This window comes from Enhydra lutris, unplaced genomic scaffold (assembly GCF_002288905.1).
Source record: "Enhydra lutris kenyoni isolate GAN:26980312 unplaced genomic scaffold, ASM228890v2 scaffoldscaffold50, whole genome shotgun sequence".
In the NCBI taxonomy this organism is placed as follows: Eukaryota; Metazoa; Chordata; class Mammalia; order Carnivora; family Mustelidae; genus Enhydra; species Enhydra lutris.
In genome coordinates, this window is record NW_019154134.1 from 6,677,244 (window position 1) to 6,692,932 (window position 15,689).

At 35.3% G+C, this 15,689-nt stretch overlaps 1 protein-coding gene across 3 annotated transcripts in view; it reads right to left on the reverse strand.

Annotated features, from left to right (window-relative positions):
* Positions 1 to 2,659: 2,659 nt before the first annotated feature.
* The window catches only part of LOC111156969 (solute carrier family 38 member 9), an 83,040-nt gene continuing 70,010 nt past the window's right edge, over positions 2,660 to 15,689 (reverse strand). For all 3 annotated transcript variants that reach the window (XM_022518152.1, XM_022518153.1, XM_022518155.1), the window contains 4 exons: positions 10,922 to 11,035; positions 9,129 to 9,277; positions 4,895 to 4,984; positions 2,660 to 3,465 (listed from right to left, as the gene is read on the reverse strand). In XM_022518152.1, the coding sequence (XP_022373860.1) occupies positions 3,300 to 3,465; positions 4,895 to 4,984; positions 9,129 to 9,277; positions 10,922 to 11,035 (519 nt within the window). In that variant the 3' untranslated portion in view covers positions 2,660 to 3,299. The remainder of the gene's footprint in view (positions 3,466 to 4,894; positions 4,985 to 9,128; positions 9,278 to 10,921; positions 11,036 to 15,689) is intronic.

Consider the following 15,689-nt stretch of genomic DNA (forward strand, 5'->3'; position numbering starts at 1 on the left):
ATACAAAGAGAATAATAAATAATATCCAGAGGCAGTTAAATACTTCCCATAAAATTTCTTAGAAAAAAATATATTTATAATAATATATAATTGCCAAAATAAAAGCACTTATACTTTAAATGATCCCATATGACAGTGAAACTATCAAATATCTAAAAATTAGGACAGTTCTTAGGAGGAGCCTGTAAATGGGACCTTGCTGCTTTACCCATTTCCTTTACCAGCCCTCTCTGGGGACCCTAGCTGGAAGGGGTTTTGTTTTCTCTAATGGTCCCTTGCAATATAGTTAACTACATACATAGTTCATTACTAGATTAAGGTTCTTTTAGAATATGAACGAAATCTTACACATCTTTGACTCCTCCAAACCACTGATGTGGTAGTTTATTATTATTTATGGAAACAAATGCCAAAATAGAGATTGTAAAACATAAATGAGTTTATTTCCCTTTAATACAGCCCCTTTTTGTGGGTGAATTTATTCTTTACTGCAGTACATTTTTTGGATGTGATGACAAAACTCATTCTGGACAATCATCCACAGGTATCAAATGTCAGAGGACATTTCTTTGTTCATTTTGGCCTAGTATGAGCATACCATATTTTCATCCAGAAACTTTTTAGGGAACACTTCTCTAAACAAGCCATTTTAAATTTTATAATGTCCTCAGTTGTGTGTTAAATAAGCTAAATTCAAAGAAACTGAGGTTAACCACATCAGAGCAAAAAGTAAAATAAATTTAATTAGAAAATTCAAAAGGAAAAAAAAAAAGAAAATTCAAAAGGACAGTAGAGAAAGCCTGCAATTAATTATAATGTGATCCAAATGAATTCATATCTCATCATTCCAGTGTGTGAGCCAGGATATACACACTCACATGAAGAGCATCTGGCCAAGCTAAACAACAAGTCAAAGGTATCAGTTTCATGAAAAGAAACTTAAGAAGGCAAAATTATTCAGCATAAGCCTAATGTAGGATTTTGGAAGTTCTAAATTATCAAGCCAAATATCCACATTACTTTTTAATTTAGTAAATAATGCATTCATTGTCATATTCACTTTGATCATTACATGGACAAAAATATACCAAGTCATTTTTCCATGTGTTAAAACATTCAAGTATATTACTGAAAAGAGGCAATGAAAATTCTGTCTCTCGGGGCGCCTGGGTGGCTCATTTGTTAAGAGTCTGTCTTCAGCTCAGGTCATGGTCCCAGGGTCCTGGGATAGAGCCCTGCATCAGGCTCCCTTGCTCAGTGGGGAGCCTGCTTCTCCCTCTGCTCATGCTCTCTCTCTCTCTGTCAAATAAATAAATAAAATATTAAAAAAAAAAGAAAATTCTGTCTCTCAAGTTTTCAAAGATGAGGGAGGAGACTAGGGATAAACAGGGATTAAACATGGGTCTCAAGGAGCTATGTAGCTTTTGATTCCTTTGTCTCTAACTGAACAAGACTGAAGTCACAAAGATGTAGTAGATCCCAAGCACAGAGACATTTCCTCCATGCATATACTCTATTCTAAGAGGTTAACATAGGGTTACAGATACTTAATGCAGAGTCTTCTAATCAACCTGACTTCTACCAGCGTTTTTGCTAACAAAAACTTTTGAGAATGGCTCCAATTACTGTTAAGATAAAGTAACATAATGCCTGAGATTGGCTTTAAAGTATTACAGTGGAAAAGGAAAAAAGGGTAGATGAAGCAAATACAGCATAAGTTTTATAATGATTAAATATAGGGGATAGGGATGTGGGAGGATTATCCTATTATTTTCCCTACTTTTGTGGTATGCTTTCAAATTTTCATGAGACTTTTGCAGTGAGAACTTGAAGAAATACCTATTATAAGAAATACTATGATTTTTTCCATACACCTGTCTATAGAATGGATAGAAAGCTTTCCTGAAAGAAATTGTGGCTGGTCTCAAATCTTGGGCTCTTTAGCAGGCTTAAAAAAAACCATTTCACCTGTCTTTCAAAAACCATTTTTGTCTTTCTCAAAAGAAGGAAGTAACAGAAACCTACACATTATCCTGGGATGTGGATTAACAAAATACACCTTTAATGTTAGCCTAAAGTTAGAGAAATCTAACTTTTGAAGCTGAACATGAAGGCTGTATTACATGGTAGATATGGATTTGAATTCTGGTTCAGATTTTAGTTTCAGTGAAAAAGAGGAGAGTTAATTTCAAGAATTCAGATTCCGTAATTCTTTTCTCAGATCCAAAGAGATTTTCTTATGGGGATTTAACTTCTACCATGCCAGTTAAGAAGTAAGGCTGTGGCCGGGGTTGGGGGGGGGATGTGGGGGGGGTATCCCCTTCTTGGAAGTCTTACCTCAAAAATGATTAGTCCTTCCTTGTGGTAAAAAGATACTTCAACCCCTCACATATGCTGGGAAGGGAGCCTCACTCTTCTGGCCCCTTCTCCATTTTCTTTCTTCTCTGTAGGACTCATGTACCCAACATTCTCTTCCATGCTTCCTACATGCTTCCCAATTGATCTGTCATGACATCTTATGCATTGCTCAGGGATTCAAAAACTAAAAGAGCTCTCGGGCCTATAGGGACCTATAGGGACAATTATACTGGTTCCTATGCAAAATATGGCTGGGGGAGCTAGAATTTTGACCTAAGTTACTAGTACTAGACTAGAAAAAAGAAGTCAGACGCAAAAAACTCTCCCAGTTCATTTATTTTGTGTAAGGTTCATAACCAAAGAGCCTGTACCGACATTCTTTCTTTCTCTCCTTTATATAGAGATTAAGGATGCAGTTAAGAGTTCACTCTATTAACACTGATGCCATGGAGATTTCTTTTTACAAATGAGGTATTCGGTTTACTGACCCAAACAGTACATGTATGGATAAACTGCAGAAATTGTCTAGCAAGTAATAAAATAAAAGTGAATACACTGAAACATAAAACAGAAATAGCATCTGGCAATAGTTGCTGTGATACCCTGAGAATCTTTACTCTAGTCAAAATAAACCCACCCACCTTATATCTGTAAAAAGCAAAAACCAGCATGATTTTTCCTAAGGGCATACACTTCTGCTCAGAAAAGACAATGAGAATGAAGGGGTGGTGCATATGAAGAGAGACAAAGATCATTCTTCTTGCCCCTTTCTCCTCTCTAGTCAAAATTACTTATTCATGGACCACTATTCCCTCCCCCTCCCTTTTTTTTAGGAAAAACACTTAGAATTACAGCAACAACAGCATTTACAAGTCAATTTATGTGGAACTGTTGTCAAAGTTCAAAATGCCATGAAAGATCTTGAGAAGACATCGAGTATTTCACATAAAAAACTGAACAATCAGGTTAGCCAGGCCCAAAATGATGATGAAAATGTGAAAGATTAACTTCGGCCATGTCAGACGGTCTTCTTGGCGGAGGGAAATCATATAGATGAGAGATGGATATATGAATACAAAGGCCAGGCCGCATGCTGCTCCTGAATACCTGCAAAATACAAAATTTGGGGGTTAATTATTCATCTTGCATTTTGCTTTTTCTGATTTACAGTTAAGGTTAATACACTACAATTTAAAACCTCTTCAGTCTGCTATTGCAACAAAGTTATTTGTGATTCAACCGTTGTTGCATAAAGCGTTTGAGTTGAAAACATTTTACTTCCTAAGTTAATATAAAATATTATTTCCTGTTCGTCTTTATAGCATCTGCCTGACAGAGTTTTTGATTCATCTCTCCAATCTCCATAGTTCTTTTGTGTCTCCATGTTTGTGGCTGCTTCCTCAGAAACATCTGGAGATAGGCTTCCTATCTTTGATCTTTTATAAACTAATTATGCATTCTGAGTTTCTGAAGGACTGCTAGCATCTGCTTAAGAATGAGAACAGATGAGTACCTCTGTGGTGTGCAGCATAATTATCAAAGATAGTAACAAAAATAACTCAACACAAGACTGACAGAGGAACCTGAACTTTCTTGTACCTTAATCTATCTCCAGCTTCACAGAAATTTGTAAGTCCGATTATATTCAGTAAGCATCAGGCTAATACTCTTTCCTTTTGTTTCTTGCTACATTTTAGGTAAGGGTCTTCAGAAAAGTGACTTAAGCCCTGCTTTCTAGAGGTCAAGGAAGAGAAATTAGATCACTGGAAACCCATATTCCTTGAGAATCTGAGTGCACAATTTTACTCCCCATCTACTCAACCTATCACAATATTTTTAAAGAAAGTATATTAAGTAAAGAGCTACCTGGGATATAAACCCCTACCTAAACTCTTACTCTCCGACTGTAACTCACAGTGAAATTATGTTCTTAAGTAGAAATGGGTTAAAAAAGTTAGAATACAGTCACACTGAGATGATCCTTACTGAAAAGAAGCAGACTGTTCCTAAACCAGAAGAAGTTGCACAGGAGAAAAAGATATCCCAGAAGAAACTGAAGAAACAAAAACTTATAGCCCATGAGTAAATTCTGCATAAAATAAATGCAAATAAAAGTAAAAACAGCACAGTGGTTGTCTTTATTATTAAACATATTTCAGGTATCCTCAAAAAAAAGTTATAATGCAGTCTTAATAAATGAGAGACCTCCAGGTATTCAAGAAATTATATACTATATATTAAAAATTTTTTTATTTTGGATAAACAGAAGAAGGTACAAAGGAAAATGATGAAAAAAAGAAAAAGAGAAAGGGAAAGATGTCTAAGGGATAATGGGGCTTCTAGAATCAAGAAGAAGCAGTGTGATGTAAGAAAATGAGCACCTTAACTGATACCAGGGAACTACATTTGAATGTTACCAGTTTTAAACACAAGAATTTCATACAATTAAATTAACAACACAATGACAGTATTGACAGGAAAACCATACAAATAAAGAACAATACATGAAGGGGCACAGTTCCCTTATAGGGTGTACCTTATGATTCCTCCTATGTTTGGGTAGAAGCAGGCCATGATCACTCCAGCTCCCACAATAATTAGATTAAGAGTCAGCACATGAAAAATGCTAGAAGTTGAGAAAATTCGGAGGAAAAATAAAAACAGGCAAATTATAATGATTAATATGAGAATAAAATTCATTATTAACATCTTTCAAAAGAGAATGTTCTTAAACTCGACAATAAAATCACAGCAAAAATAGAAGACAATAATAGTACTCAATGCTGGTGATGGCACGGTGACCCTGGACCTTTTGTGCAAATATATGAATTGGTTAAGATTCACAGATCAAACTGGTAGTATGTATCAGACTTCATGCTCTTTATTCTATAATTCCATTTGGAATACCTTAAGACAATAAACAAAAATAAGAAAAGAGCTATTAAAGATATTTGTGGCAAAACGGAAGTATCCTATATATACAGCAAGGTAACAACTTCCTTGATGGAATATATTAAAGATTACTCAAAATAACTTGTCATTGTTACCTAGATGGTAAAAATTCATCTGGGCAACGTGGAAAAAAGCTAGCTAGATTTTTACTACAAGAAAATCTGAAAACATTAGAAAAAATATCAGAAAGAAGTACACTGAAAAGGCAGTAGTGATTATGCTATGATTTGGAATTTGGAGCAATTTTTCCTCTTTTCTGTATTGAATAAACTTTCTATATCTTATAATATTTTTTGTATTTATTTTTATAATTAGGAAAATAAATTATATTAAAGGAAAGGCAAAATGGGCAGGTTTTCATTTTTCAGATTCAGCCACTTAAAGATACTCAGTGTTTATCATGAATAGAAAAATAATGTAGATAAAATTTGATGCTCAAGAAACAACTCCATTTCCCAAAAAGATGATTCTTAAAAGCCAAATATATGCATCAAAGCAACTTTGTGAGCCCATGTTATCAGAGGGTAATTAATCCCAGATAAAGATTACAGAGAGAATTAAAATGAGGAAAATTATTTACACAAATAAATAGTTAGTCATACATCCTGATGAATTACAAAGATATTCAGGCTTCCAGATCTTGCTATTTAGCCATAAACTCCAACTTTAAAAAATTGTTCCAGAGCTTTGAGACAATGGCTGGGCCTCTGTTATTTCTGTATTGTAAAAGGAAATAATTCTATGTATTTTCCAAAGAAGTGGTTCTCATAGTGTAACCACGAACCCCAGGGAAGTTCCCATTACCCTTTCAGGAAGTCACTGAGATAAATATTAATTTCAAATCATAAAAGACATTTGCAAAAGCAATTGTGGGTAAAACTGCTGGCCTCTTAGCACAGGGAGAGGCAGTTGCACCAATGTGTATTTTATACTGTGTGCCTTACTGCCAAATGCTGCCAAAAAACAGACCTTCATAAAAAAGTAAAAATTATTAGTTTTATTAAATCTCATGCTTTGAACACACATCATTTTTACTATTTTGTGTGATCAATTAGGAAGTACATAATACAGAGTATGTGCTACACAGTGAAGTACAATGGTTGTCTTGAGGAAAAGTGCTTGGGCAACTGAGCTGGAGAGCAACCTAGCCCTTTTTTCCAAGGAATGCTATTTTTACTTGAAGGGCAGACAAAAACTGTGGTTCTTCAGACTTGGGTGTTTGACAGACCTTTTTTTTTTTTTTTTTTTTAAATGAATGATTATGAGCTTGTCACTTCAAGGAAAACAACTAGTGGTATGTGTGGCCAATGATAAAATTTCAGCTTTCGAGTAAAAATTAGAATTTTGGACAGCTTGTATTTGCCACCCTAGCTTGACAGTTTTCCAGTACTTAAGGACTTTTTTAGAATGAAACTGGGGGCAATGTTATGAATGTGGGTTTTAATATTATATAATGAAGTGTGGAAGATCTGCAGAACTCAGTGAAATGGTATTTTCTAAATGATTAAACATGGTACAAGAACATGCATAGGTGAAAGGATCCAAAGTGTACAACAGACCAATGGGTTTTAATATTAGTGAGTTTCTGATTCAATTAACTTATTAGAAGCTACCAATTGTTAAGGTTTGGCATAGTATCAAAGAAGAATATCCACAATAATCTGAAAAGGCTATTAAAAGTACTCCTTTTTGTCTAACATGTCTATGTGAGAGTAGATTTTCTTCACATATTTAAAGGAAAACAACAGGGGCGCCTGGGTTAAGGGTTAAGGACTCTGCCTTCGGTTTGGGTCATGATCCCAGGGGTCCTGGGATTGAGCCCCACATCGGGCTCTCTGCTTGGCGGGGAGCCTGCTTCCTCCTCTGTCTCTGCCTGCCTCTCTGCCTACTTGTGATCTCGGTCTGTCAAATAAATGAATAAATAAATCTTAAAAAAAAAAAAAAGGAAAACAACATATTGCAACAGATTGAATGCAGAAGATAAGGGAATCCAATTACCTACTAGCAAAGTAGGTCACTTAGCTGGCTTAGTTGGAAGGGCACACAAATCTTGATCTCAGGGTTGTGAGTTTGAGCCCCACACGGAGTACAGAAATTACTTAAATAAATGTAACTTAAAAAAAAAAAGTTTTGAAAATATGAAACAAAAATTTTTTTGGAGACAATTATTTTTTATTAGTATGTTATTTTTAAACAATTAATGGCTTTATTATTGCTTTTAAAATAACTCATATTTTAAAATTCTCAGTTTTGATTTTTCATATGTTAAATATTAATAGATATAACCCAGATAAGCTAAAGTGCAGGGGGTCCTCAATAAACTTTAAGAATGTAAAGCAGGTGCCAAGCCCAAAAAAAGTATGCTCCAAAATATGTATACAAGTAGAAGACTTGTAACTGTAGGATAAATGATAGTGTGTTGTTGGTGATAGAGAAAGAAATGTAATGTGAACACGAAAGGGAACTTCCAGATTATTTCCAAGAGGAAAAAGCATCCTAACAGCCACTACTATGCAAAATAATGGCAGAAAAGAGGAATGATGCATTTACCTAGTATTTTTTTAATCTATGACTTCACTGTATTTATTTTACTTTGGTGAATATAAATACAACACATGGCATAATATACACAACAGGAATCTTGTATGTACTAAAATCCAAGCTTCCAGATGAGCAATGTTACAATTGCAACTGTTGCTACTGTCAATGCTAGAGAGGCGGTAGCTCTTGACTTTTGCTTTTATAACTTTTTTGTTTTTAAACCAACATATTTATACTAATTATTTACTTAATGAGGGAACAGAGTGCATCAATTCTCTTCAAAGAAGAACTGATGAAGACGTCTTATTTAATTGGTTACCATAAATGTAATTTAAAAAGTTTTTACCTGAAAGCTTTCTTCATTTAAGACCATTTATTTCAGGGTGCCTGGGTGGATCAGTGGGTTAAGCCTCTGCCTTCTGCTCGGGTCATGGTCTTGGGGTTCTGGGATTGAGTCCCTCATCGGGCTCTCTGTTCAGCAGGGTGCCTACTTCCCTTCTCTCTCTGCCTGTCTCTGCCTACTTGTGATCTCTCTCTCTCTGACAAATAAATAAATAAAATCTTTAAAAAAATCATTTATTTCAAGTAAAATAGGTTAGGACTGGGTATTTTTTAACTAGGGTGAATCTCTATTAAAACTTCATGTTAGAGCAGGAATTAACCAGGAATCCAAAATGAAGTTCCACGGAAACCCTGAAGCAGTATATGGAAATTTCTCCTGGATGAGAGTGAGCAGCTTTGAACAGATTTTCAAAAGGACTCAAAACTGGTCCATCACCAGGAAGAGATTAAAAATTATAGCAGTAATTACTGAAGCAAATAGGAATTTAACCTTGTTGTATATGTTACCTTCAATTCTAAACAACTACGATTTAGGTAAAAATGCAAGAATGTTAATAAATATACAAGAACGTATCAATAACCAATAATTAAAAGCGTTGCTTCTCATTAGCCATACATTGCTAATATAGGTACTAGGTACTATTAACTTCTTGGCAATGTGTAGATTAATGGCAAATAAATCACAAGATAAATATAGTTGGTATCAGAGCTTACATAACTATGCTAGAAGGAACAAACTTGAAATCATTCTGGACAAGGAAGTGGCTTCTAATTTTATAGCTCTTCAGGGAAAAGAACACCTGTGATCTATCCTTAGTAACCATTTTGATTAGGCAAATTTTTATAGCAAAAGGATCAGTCACATTTTAAACTGACCTGTTTGCACAGTCATTTGTTGCTTGGCACATCTTGCTGGTCAAGAGAAGAGCCCTTACCTAGGATAAACGTCACCGAAGACATGGCCCAATAGTTGAACACGAGCCAAATAGCCTAGGAGTGGGTATATAGTCATCATCTGGAACAGCAGGAATATCCTTGCAATGAAGGACAGGATGTCACTGCTAGGGAAGTTGTCTAAAAAATTCTAATCCAAGAAAGATAATGAAGTAATGTTAAAAATCAACTTAGTACATACAAATTTATAAAACTGAGTGTCTTTTGCTTATTTAGAACGCAGGTGCCACTCAAGTTTTGGTTTGTGGACCAGCGCTCATCCACAAACTCTATGTGAACTATTATTTTTCAGTAAACTAAGTACAAAAATTGAAATGTTTAGAAATTTTTATAGAAATTTGACATTGCCACATTATTATTTTGTTTTACGAAAGTATCAGTCTGCAATTGATCTGACATTAAAACAACAACAAAGAAAACCTTGCCCTTCACAAAGCCACAGAAGCAATGTTCTTAAGGTACAAGCATAAATCTGTTTTAGTAAATTTAAATGGCTATTTATTAATATTAATTATGAATTATATATTAATTCATATAATTATGAATTACATATTAATTATGAATTAATATTAATTCAATGCTATTTGATCCTCACTAGTTCTCTTGCTTTTCCTTCCCTGAAACATCACAGCACTTCCAAAGTAAAGTTTATAGAATGTGAGAGTATACATATCACCTAGTATCATTATTATCTATAGCCTATAACTAAAAAGAAAGGATTTATTTCTATTTCCTTTCATGATTTTCTCCATTTTAGTTTGGCATCTAAAAAGAAAGTTCATTACTCAGAACTTTTTGTTTCCTTTCACATACGAATACCATAGATATTCCTATTCCCAAGAGAGTGGGCTTTATACGGGATTGTTCATATCAGGGGAATTTTCAGCAAACATTTGGCTGCCAAAGAACTTCTGGAATCATGGAAATCAAGAGAAGAACATTTCAAGCTATCATAAGAGTAATAATTCAAACATTTATCTTACAAAGATGAGAACATTATTAACACTACTATGTGGAAATAACTCTTAATTCATCCATAATAAATCACACTGTATATTCCATTATACTCTTATTAGAGGAATTTCTTCTGGCTAGAAAGAAATTCATCTGTAAAATGCTATTTTTGTGAGAAATTTGTCAGTCACATTAAATTAGAAACTACACTGTTCCTAAGTTTATAATGGGTCAAATCAAAGAAAGTATTTCTTATGGCAACTTTTTTTGTAAAATCTTTTCTTCTAGTCTTTCCGTCTCTTCCTCTCTTTTTAACAGCCAAACCTTTGTTTTACCCACCATGCTGTACAAAAATGAGTGTCAGATCTATCGTTGGGGACTGATAAGCGAAGACACCAGATTACCCAGGACATTTCCAGATCTGGGCTTTGGAAAATAAGGAGGTTGCATGTATTCCCAGCAGAGGTTTTATAAATCATGAATAGCATCAGTAACTGTTTTCCAAACAAAGAGAAATACTATGTACATCATAATAGTAATTACCTATTCCGAGTACCACAAGGGTCCAGCATGCAGTATACCTTCTTAAGAATCTCTTTAAAAAAATCTATGGTGTGTGTATTATACTACTTAGTGGAATAGGAAAATGAAGTTTAGAAAGGATGGGGAAGGTGCCTAAAATCTCATATGCAGATTAAACGGTAGAGAAGGTATTCAAACTCTGGTCTGTCTGGTATTGTAACTTGCTACTGTATCACCCCGCCTGCTCTGCAGATAGGAAAGTATAAAAATCACAAAGAGGGTACACCTAGTGCCTTACCTGCTCTATGCAATCCTTGGTTAATGGCGGTGAAGGAAATGAAGCAAAAACCAGGACTCCAATATAGAGGTAAGTTAATGTCACCAGCATATAAGCAATGGACAAGTCCCTCACCTGTAAAAAGACAACAAAATTCCCATAACACGGAATAAACCTGCAGTTAAGTCTGCCTGAATAGACTAAAAAAGAAAACTGACCAAAATTCAAGATTTATCTTTTGGCTTGTGTGTGCTTTTATGTATATGCCTTCTAGGTATCCAATCTGTTCACAGAAATTAGATAAAACAAAATCCATATACTTCACAATTAGTCTGAAAAAAAATTTTTTTTGTACTGTTTTGGAGCATGTAGATTAAGCTACCCTACCTGTTGACAGATTTTAGTAAATTAACATAAATGGTGGCTTAACCAAAAATTATGACTAATTTCTAAATTTATTTTTTATTTTAAAATAAAGATTTTATTTATTTATTTGACAGAGATCATAAGTAGGCAGAGAGGCAGGCAGAGAAAGAGGGGGAAGCAGGCTCCCCGCCGAGCAGAGAGCCCGACGTGGGGCTCGATCCCACGACCCTAAGACCATGACCCGAGCTGAAGGCAGAGGCCTTAACCCACTGTGCCACCCAGGCACCCCTCTAAGGTAATTTATTTACCACATTACAAAACATTTGATTACAAATAATAAAGCTGAGGGACAAAAAAGCAAAAACAAGCCACCTTCGGTATGACCTACACAATTAAAAAAGTTTTTTTTGTAGTAAATTGACTTTGTTAAACCATCAAAGCATGCCTGGGCTGAAAGAAACTGGTACAGTATTAAAACATATTTAATAAAGAAGAAAAGCTAGTTAAAGGGCAGATAGTAAGCAGGTATCACAAACAAGCTTAACAAACCGAAACAGTAAACAAAAGAAAATCAAAAGGCAACTGTTCCAACAGCTGTACAATGTTATTATTAGAATCAGTAAACAAATGCAGCACATTAAATAAAGTGGGTTGCTTTCTTCCACTGCTGTTCCCACCCTCCTGACCTTCTACCCCCATGCGAAGGAAAAAGCTCCAAGATATTTAATGCAGCCAGCTGTCAGATCCAAACAGAACATATCCCACGACTCACAAAGCTGGTCTCCATCATCGCTAAAGTTACAGCCAAACAATTCAGTACAACTAAATTATGGCAATAAGCCTATTCATTTTTTATTTTAAACACAAATTATTTTGAAAGTTAAGAAAACAGATAAGAAAAAAATTATATACAATTTTACTTTAGTTTGATAACACAATTAGGAAAGTGGACATTTGGCATTAGGGAGCATTTGTGATTTTTTGGATAACTCTTCTTAAATGGGCTAAGCAAGAATAGAAAGTTATAAACTGGAATGTTGATAAATTCACTTAAAATGCAAGTAACAAGCTATGAGAGATCCTAAGGTTAGGTTTAAATAGACAATCAGCTTGAAAACAAACCAGGGATTCCAGACCCTGAATTAGAAGCTGGACATACCTATGAAGAAGCCACAGGAAAATGGGATTATGCAGGTTGGTTCTAGCATTCTCAGAGAGCTTCTAATTGTTTAGGGTTGAGGAAGGAAGCTTCAGGGGCTTTCCAAGTCCTTACTCTTTTTTTTTTTTTTTTAAGATTTTATTTACTAATTCGACAGGGAGTGGAGACAGAGAAGCAGGCTCCCCACTGAGCAGGGAGCCTGATGTGGGGCTAGATCCCAGTACCCTGGGATCATAGCCTGAGCTGAAAGCAGCCACTTAACCAGCTGAGCCACCCATGTGCCCCAAGTCTTTCCTCTTTAGTTCATGAAGCTGAGGGCCCATTTCAGGCTAGACTTTAGTCACTCCTAAGGTTGTCTCACAATCTTGTAGAGAATGAACAGAAATGAACAAGGCAACTCTACTTTTCATATCAAAGGGTAACAGTCTCTCATTATGATGTTTAAAAGTCATTCTACTTTCAACCTACTCAGTGTAACTCAAGAACAGGTAGTCTCATAAAATGCAAAATCTTGGGAGTCCAAAACAGCTGTGTCAGAGACAGCTATATATAAAGTGGGACAGCTACCATTTCGCGGACAGTCTTTAGCCTCTCTAGCACCTGATCATCCATTATTCTGGTCAGGCTTTCCGCAAAGACGTGTATCTTAGTAGCCTTTGGGGGAAAGTTTGATGAAGATGATAAGGCTAAGGTGCAAGGGCTTCCTGATAATAAGTCAGTTTTCCCTTCTGCTTTCCTGTTCTTATAGCACTGTACACATACCTGAAATACAACATCTACTAGAGTGTACTGTGGCTATTGTTAGTTTTTATTATTAATCTATGTTCATGAATGAAAGCTCACAAGCAGAAAAAAAACTGTCCCTCAACACCCAGAAAGTAGCCAAGGTTAATAGTTTTTGTATCATGTTGGTACTTTAATTTTTCTATGTCTAAGCTCGTTCATACCACTAGACTATGAGATCCTTGAGAGCAAGGGCTGTGTCTTTTTCATCTTTGTAACCTCAATACCAGGAACAATACCTTGGACAGAGGTGGAAACTGGTAAATAAATGCATAGAAAAAATAATAACCATGCTGGTTATAGTTAGTAGCTGGTTATTAAACTGGCTAGGTGCTAGGCTATGCACTAAGCACTTTACATGTATAATCTCATTAAATGCAGGTGCATCCATTTTCTTCATTTTATAAGTGAATAAACTAGTACAGCAAGGTTATAACATTTCTTCATGGTTATAAGTAGCTGGTGAAGTCAGTGTTCAAAATAAAGATGTTATGGCTCCAAATTGCATGCCCTTTAGCTATTACAGTGGAGGAATGATCAGTCTCGAATGCATCTGTGTCACAGTTAATAAACAATAATAAAGAAAACAAAGATGGGGCACCTGGGTGGTTCAGTCAAGTGTCTGCCTTCAGCTCAGGTCATGATCTCAGGGTTCTGGGATGGAGTCTCACATTGGGCTCCCTGTTCAGCAGAGAGCCTGCCTCTCCCTCTCCAACTCCCCCTGCTTGTGTGTACACACTCTCTTTTCAAATGAATAAATAAAATCTTAAAAAAGAAAACAAAGATAAAGAGGTAACAAGTTACAAGTAACAGAGGATACAGCAGAGTGCACACACAGATGCAAGAGAAATACTAAAATCAGAAAAGTTCTGTTTTGTAGTAGTCTAAATGTACATTCAATGCAACTAGGTCAAGTGTTGCATATCTGTTTTCATCTGAAACTACTCTAATGAACAGAAAAGATGTTTTAATATGAAAGCAGCTGAGGTTTAGCATGTTCCTGGGAAACATGCCACCTACGAATACCATGAACACATGTGGGTTTTGCTATTCTCTGGGCTTGAGCACAAGCTATCACTGTACTAGGCCTGGAGATTTAGCCTCTTAATAGTCCACTTAATGGAAAAGGGAGAAAAAAAAGCCATCTTTTAGATGAGTCTCAAAGTAAAAATATACTTAAAAAGAGGCACAAATGACAATATGAATCCTATATATTAGGTTAGGTGATCTACTCTGCCTTATGAATAAGCAACCACTGGCAGGGTGATGGGAAAAATGCCACCTCAGAATGAGGACTAGCTTTACCAGGGGGCACAAGTGGTGCTGGAAGCACATTCTGCTTCTCGAATATGGTTTATAATTTGTTCCACAAACCGTTCATAGTGAAAATACTATGCAGTAGAGCATTTACTAACAAAAATGACAGAAACTGACCACATAGACCTACCCTAGACATTTACATAAAACTTCTAATGATGTATAGTTAAGTAAACTACACAGATTCATATGAAGAAGCAAAAAGTAAATAACAAATTGAGATATAAGGCACTGCAAATTGTTTTTTAAAGAACTAGCACGGTGTGAAACTAGATAAAGACAGGCAAAACAAAACCAAAAAAGCACTGTATGGGTTCTAATTCAAACATGATGAGGAAATACCAAGAGGTTATTCCACATATCCAGGATCATTTCCTAGATGGTTATAGAGACTATATATCTGATGATAAAGAATGAGTTGGATGATCTTCAACTCTACAACATTTTTTTTTTCTTTTGGTAAGGTATGCCTTACTAAGGAATAGAAATTATATCCCATTTTGTGACACATGAAAAAAACTGTTTAGTGAAAAAAAAAAAAAACCACCATGAAATTAAGCTGAACTTAACAAAGCTGAAAAATCTGATCATTATACCTGTTTAGAAGCCACATTATTTTCCTCCTTCACAAATGTCTTTAGATCCAAGTCCTACTGTCGTTTATATAGAAGCAAATGAGGCCTTTTTATTCTTTTGTCTTCTGCACTTTTAAGCCTTTGTTTACTGGCTCTGAATGACTAACACAACATTAACAATTCAGAGTCCCTGACAAGCTTCACATTTAAAAAAATTTTTTTTTCACTTATATATTTGTCAGAGAGAGAGACAGAGAGCTAGTGGCAGGCAGGAGAAGCACCCTCCCAGGTGAGCAAGGAATCCAACATGGAACTAGATCCCAGGACCTGCAGATCATGATCTGAGCTGAAGGCAGACGTTTAACCAACTGAGCCACCCAAGAATTCCAGCTTCATATTTTCTGACTTAAATCTCAAGAAAATATATATTAACAGAACTTCTATGAGTAAAATTATTTACTGAAACCTGCTGAAAAGTATAACCATTAAATGAACCAAATGACAATTTTTTTTCTCAGAATATTTTTTTCTCAGAATTTTTTTTCTCAGCTACCCATTTAGCTTAATTTATGCAAATATCTAGCCAATT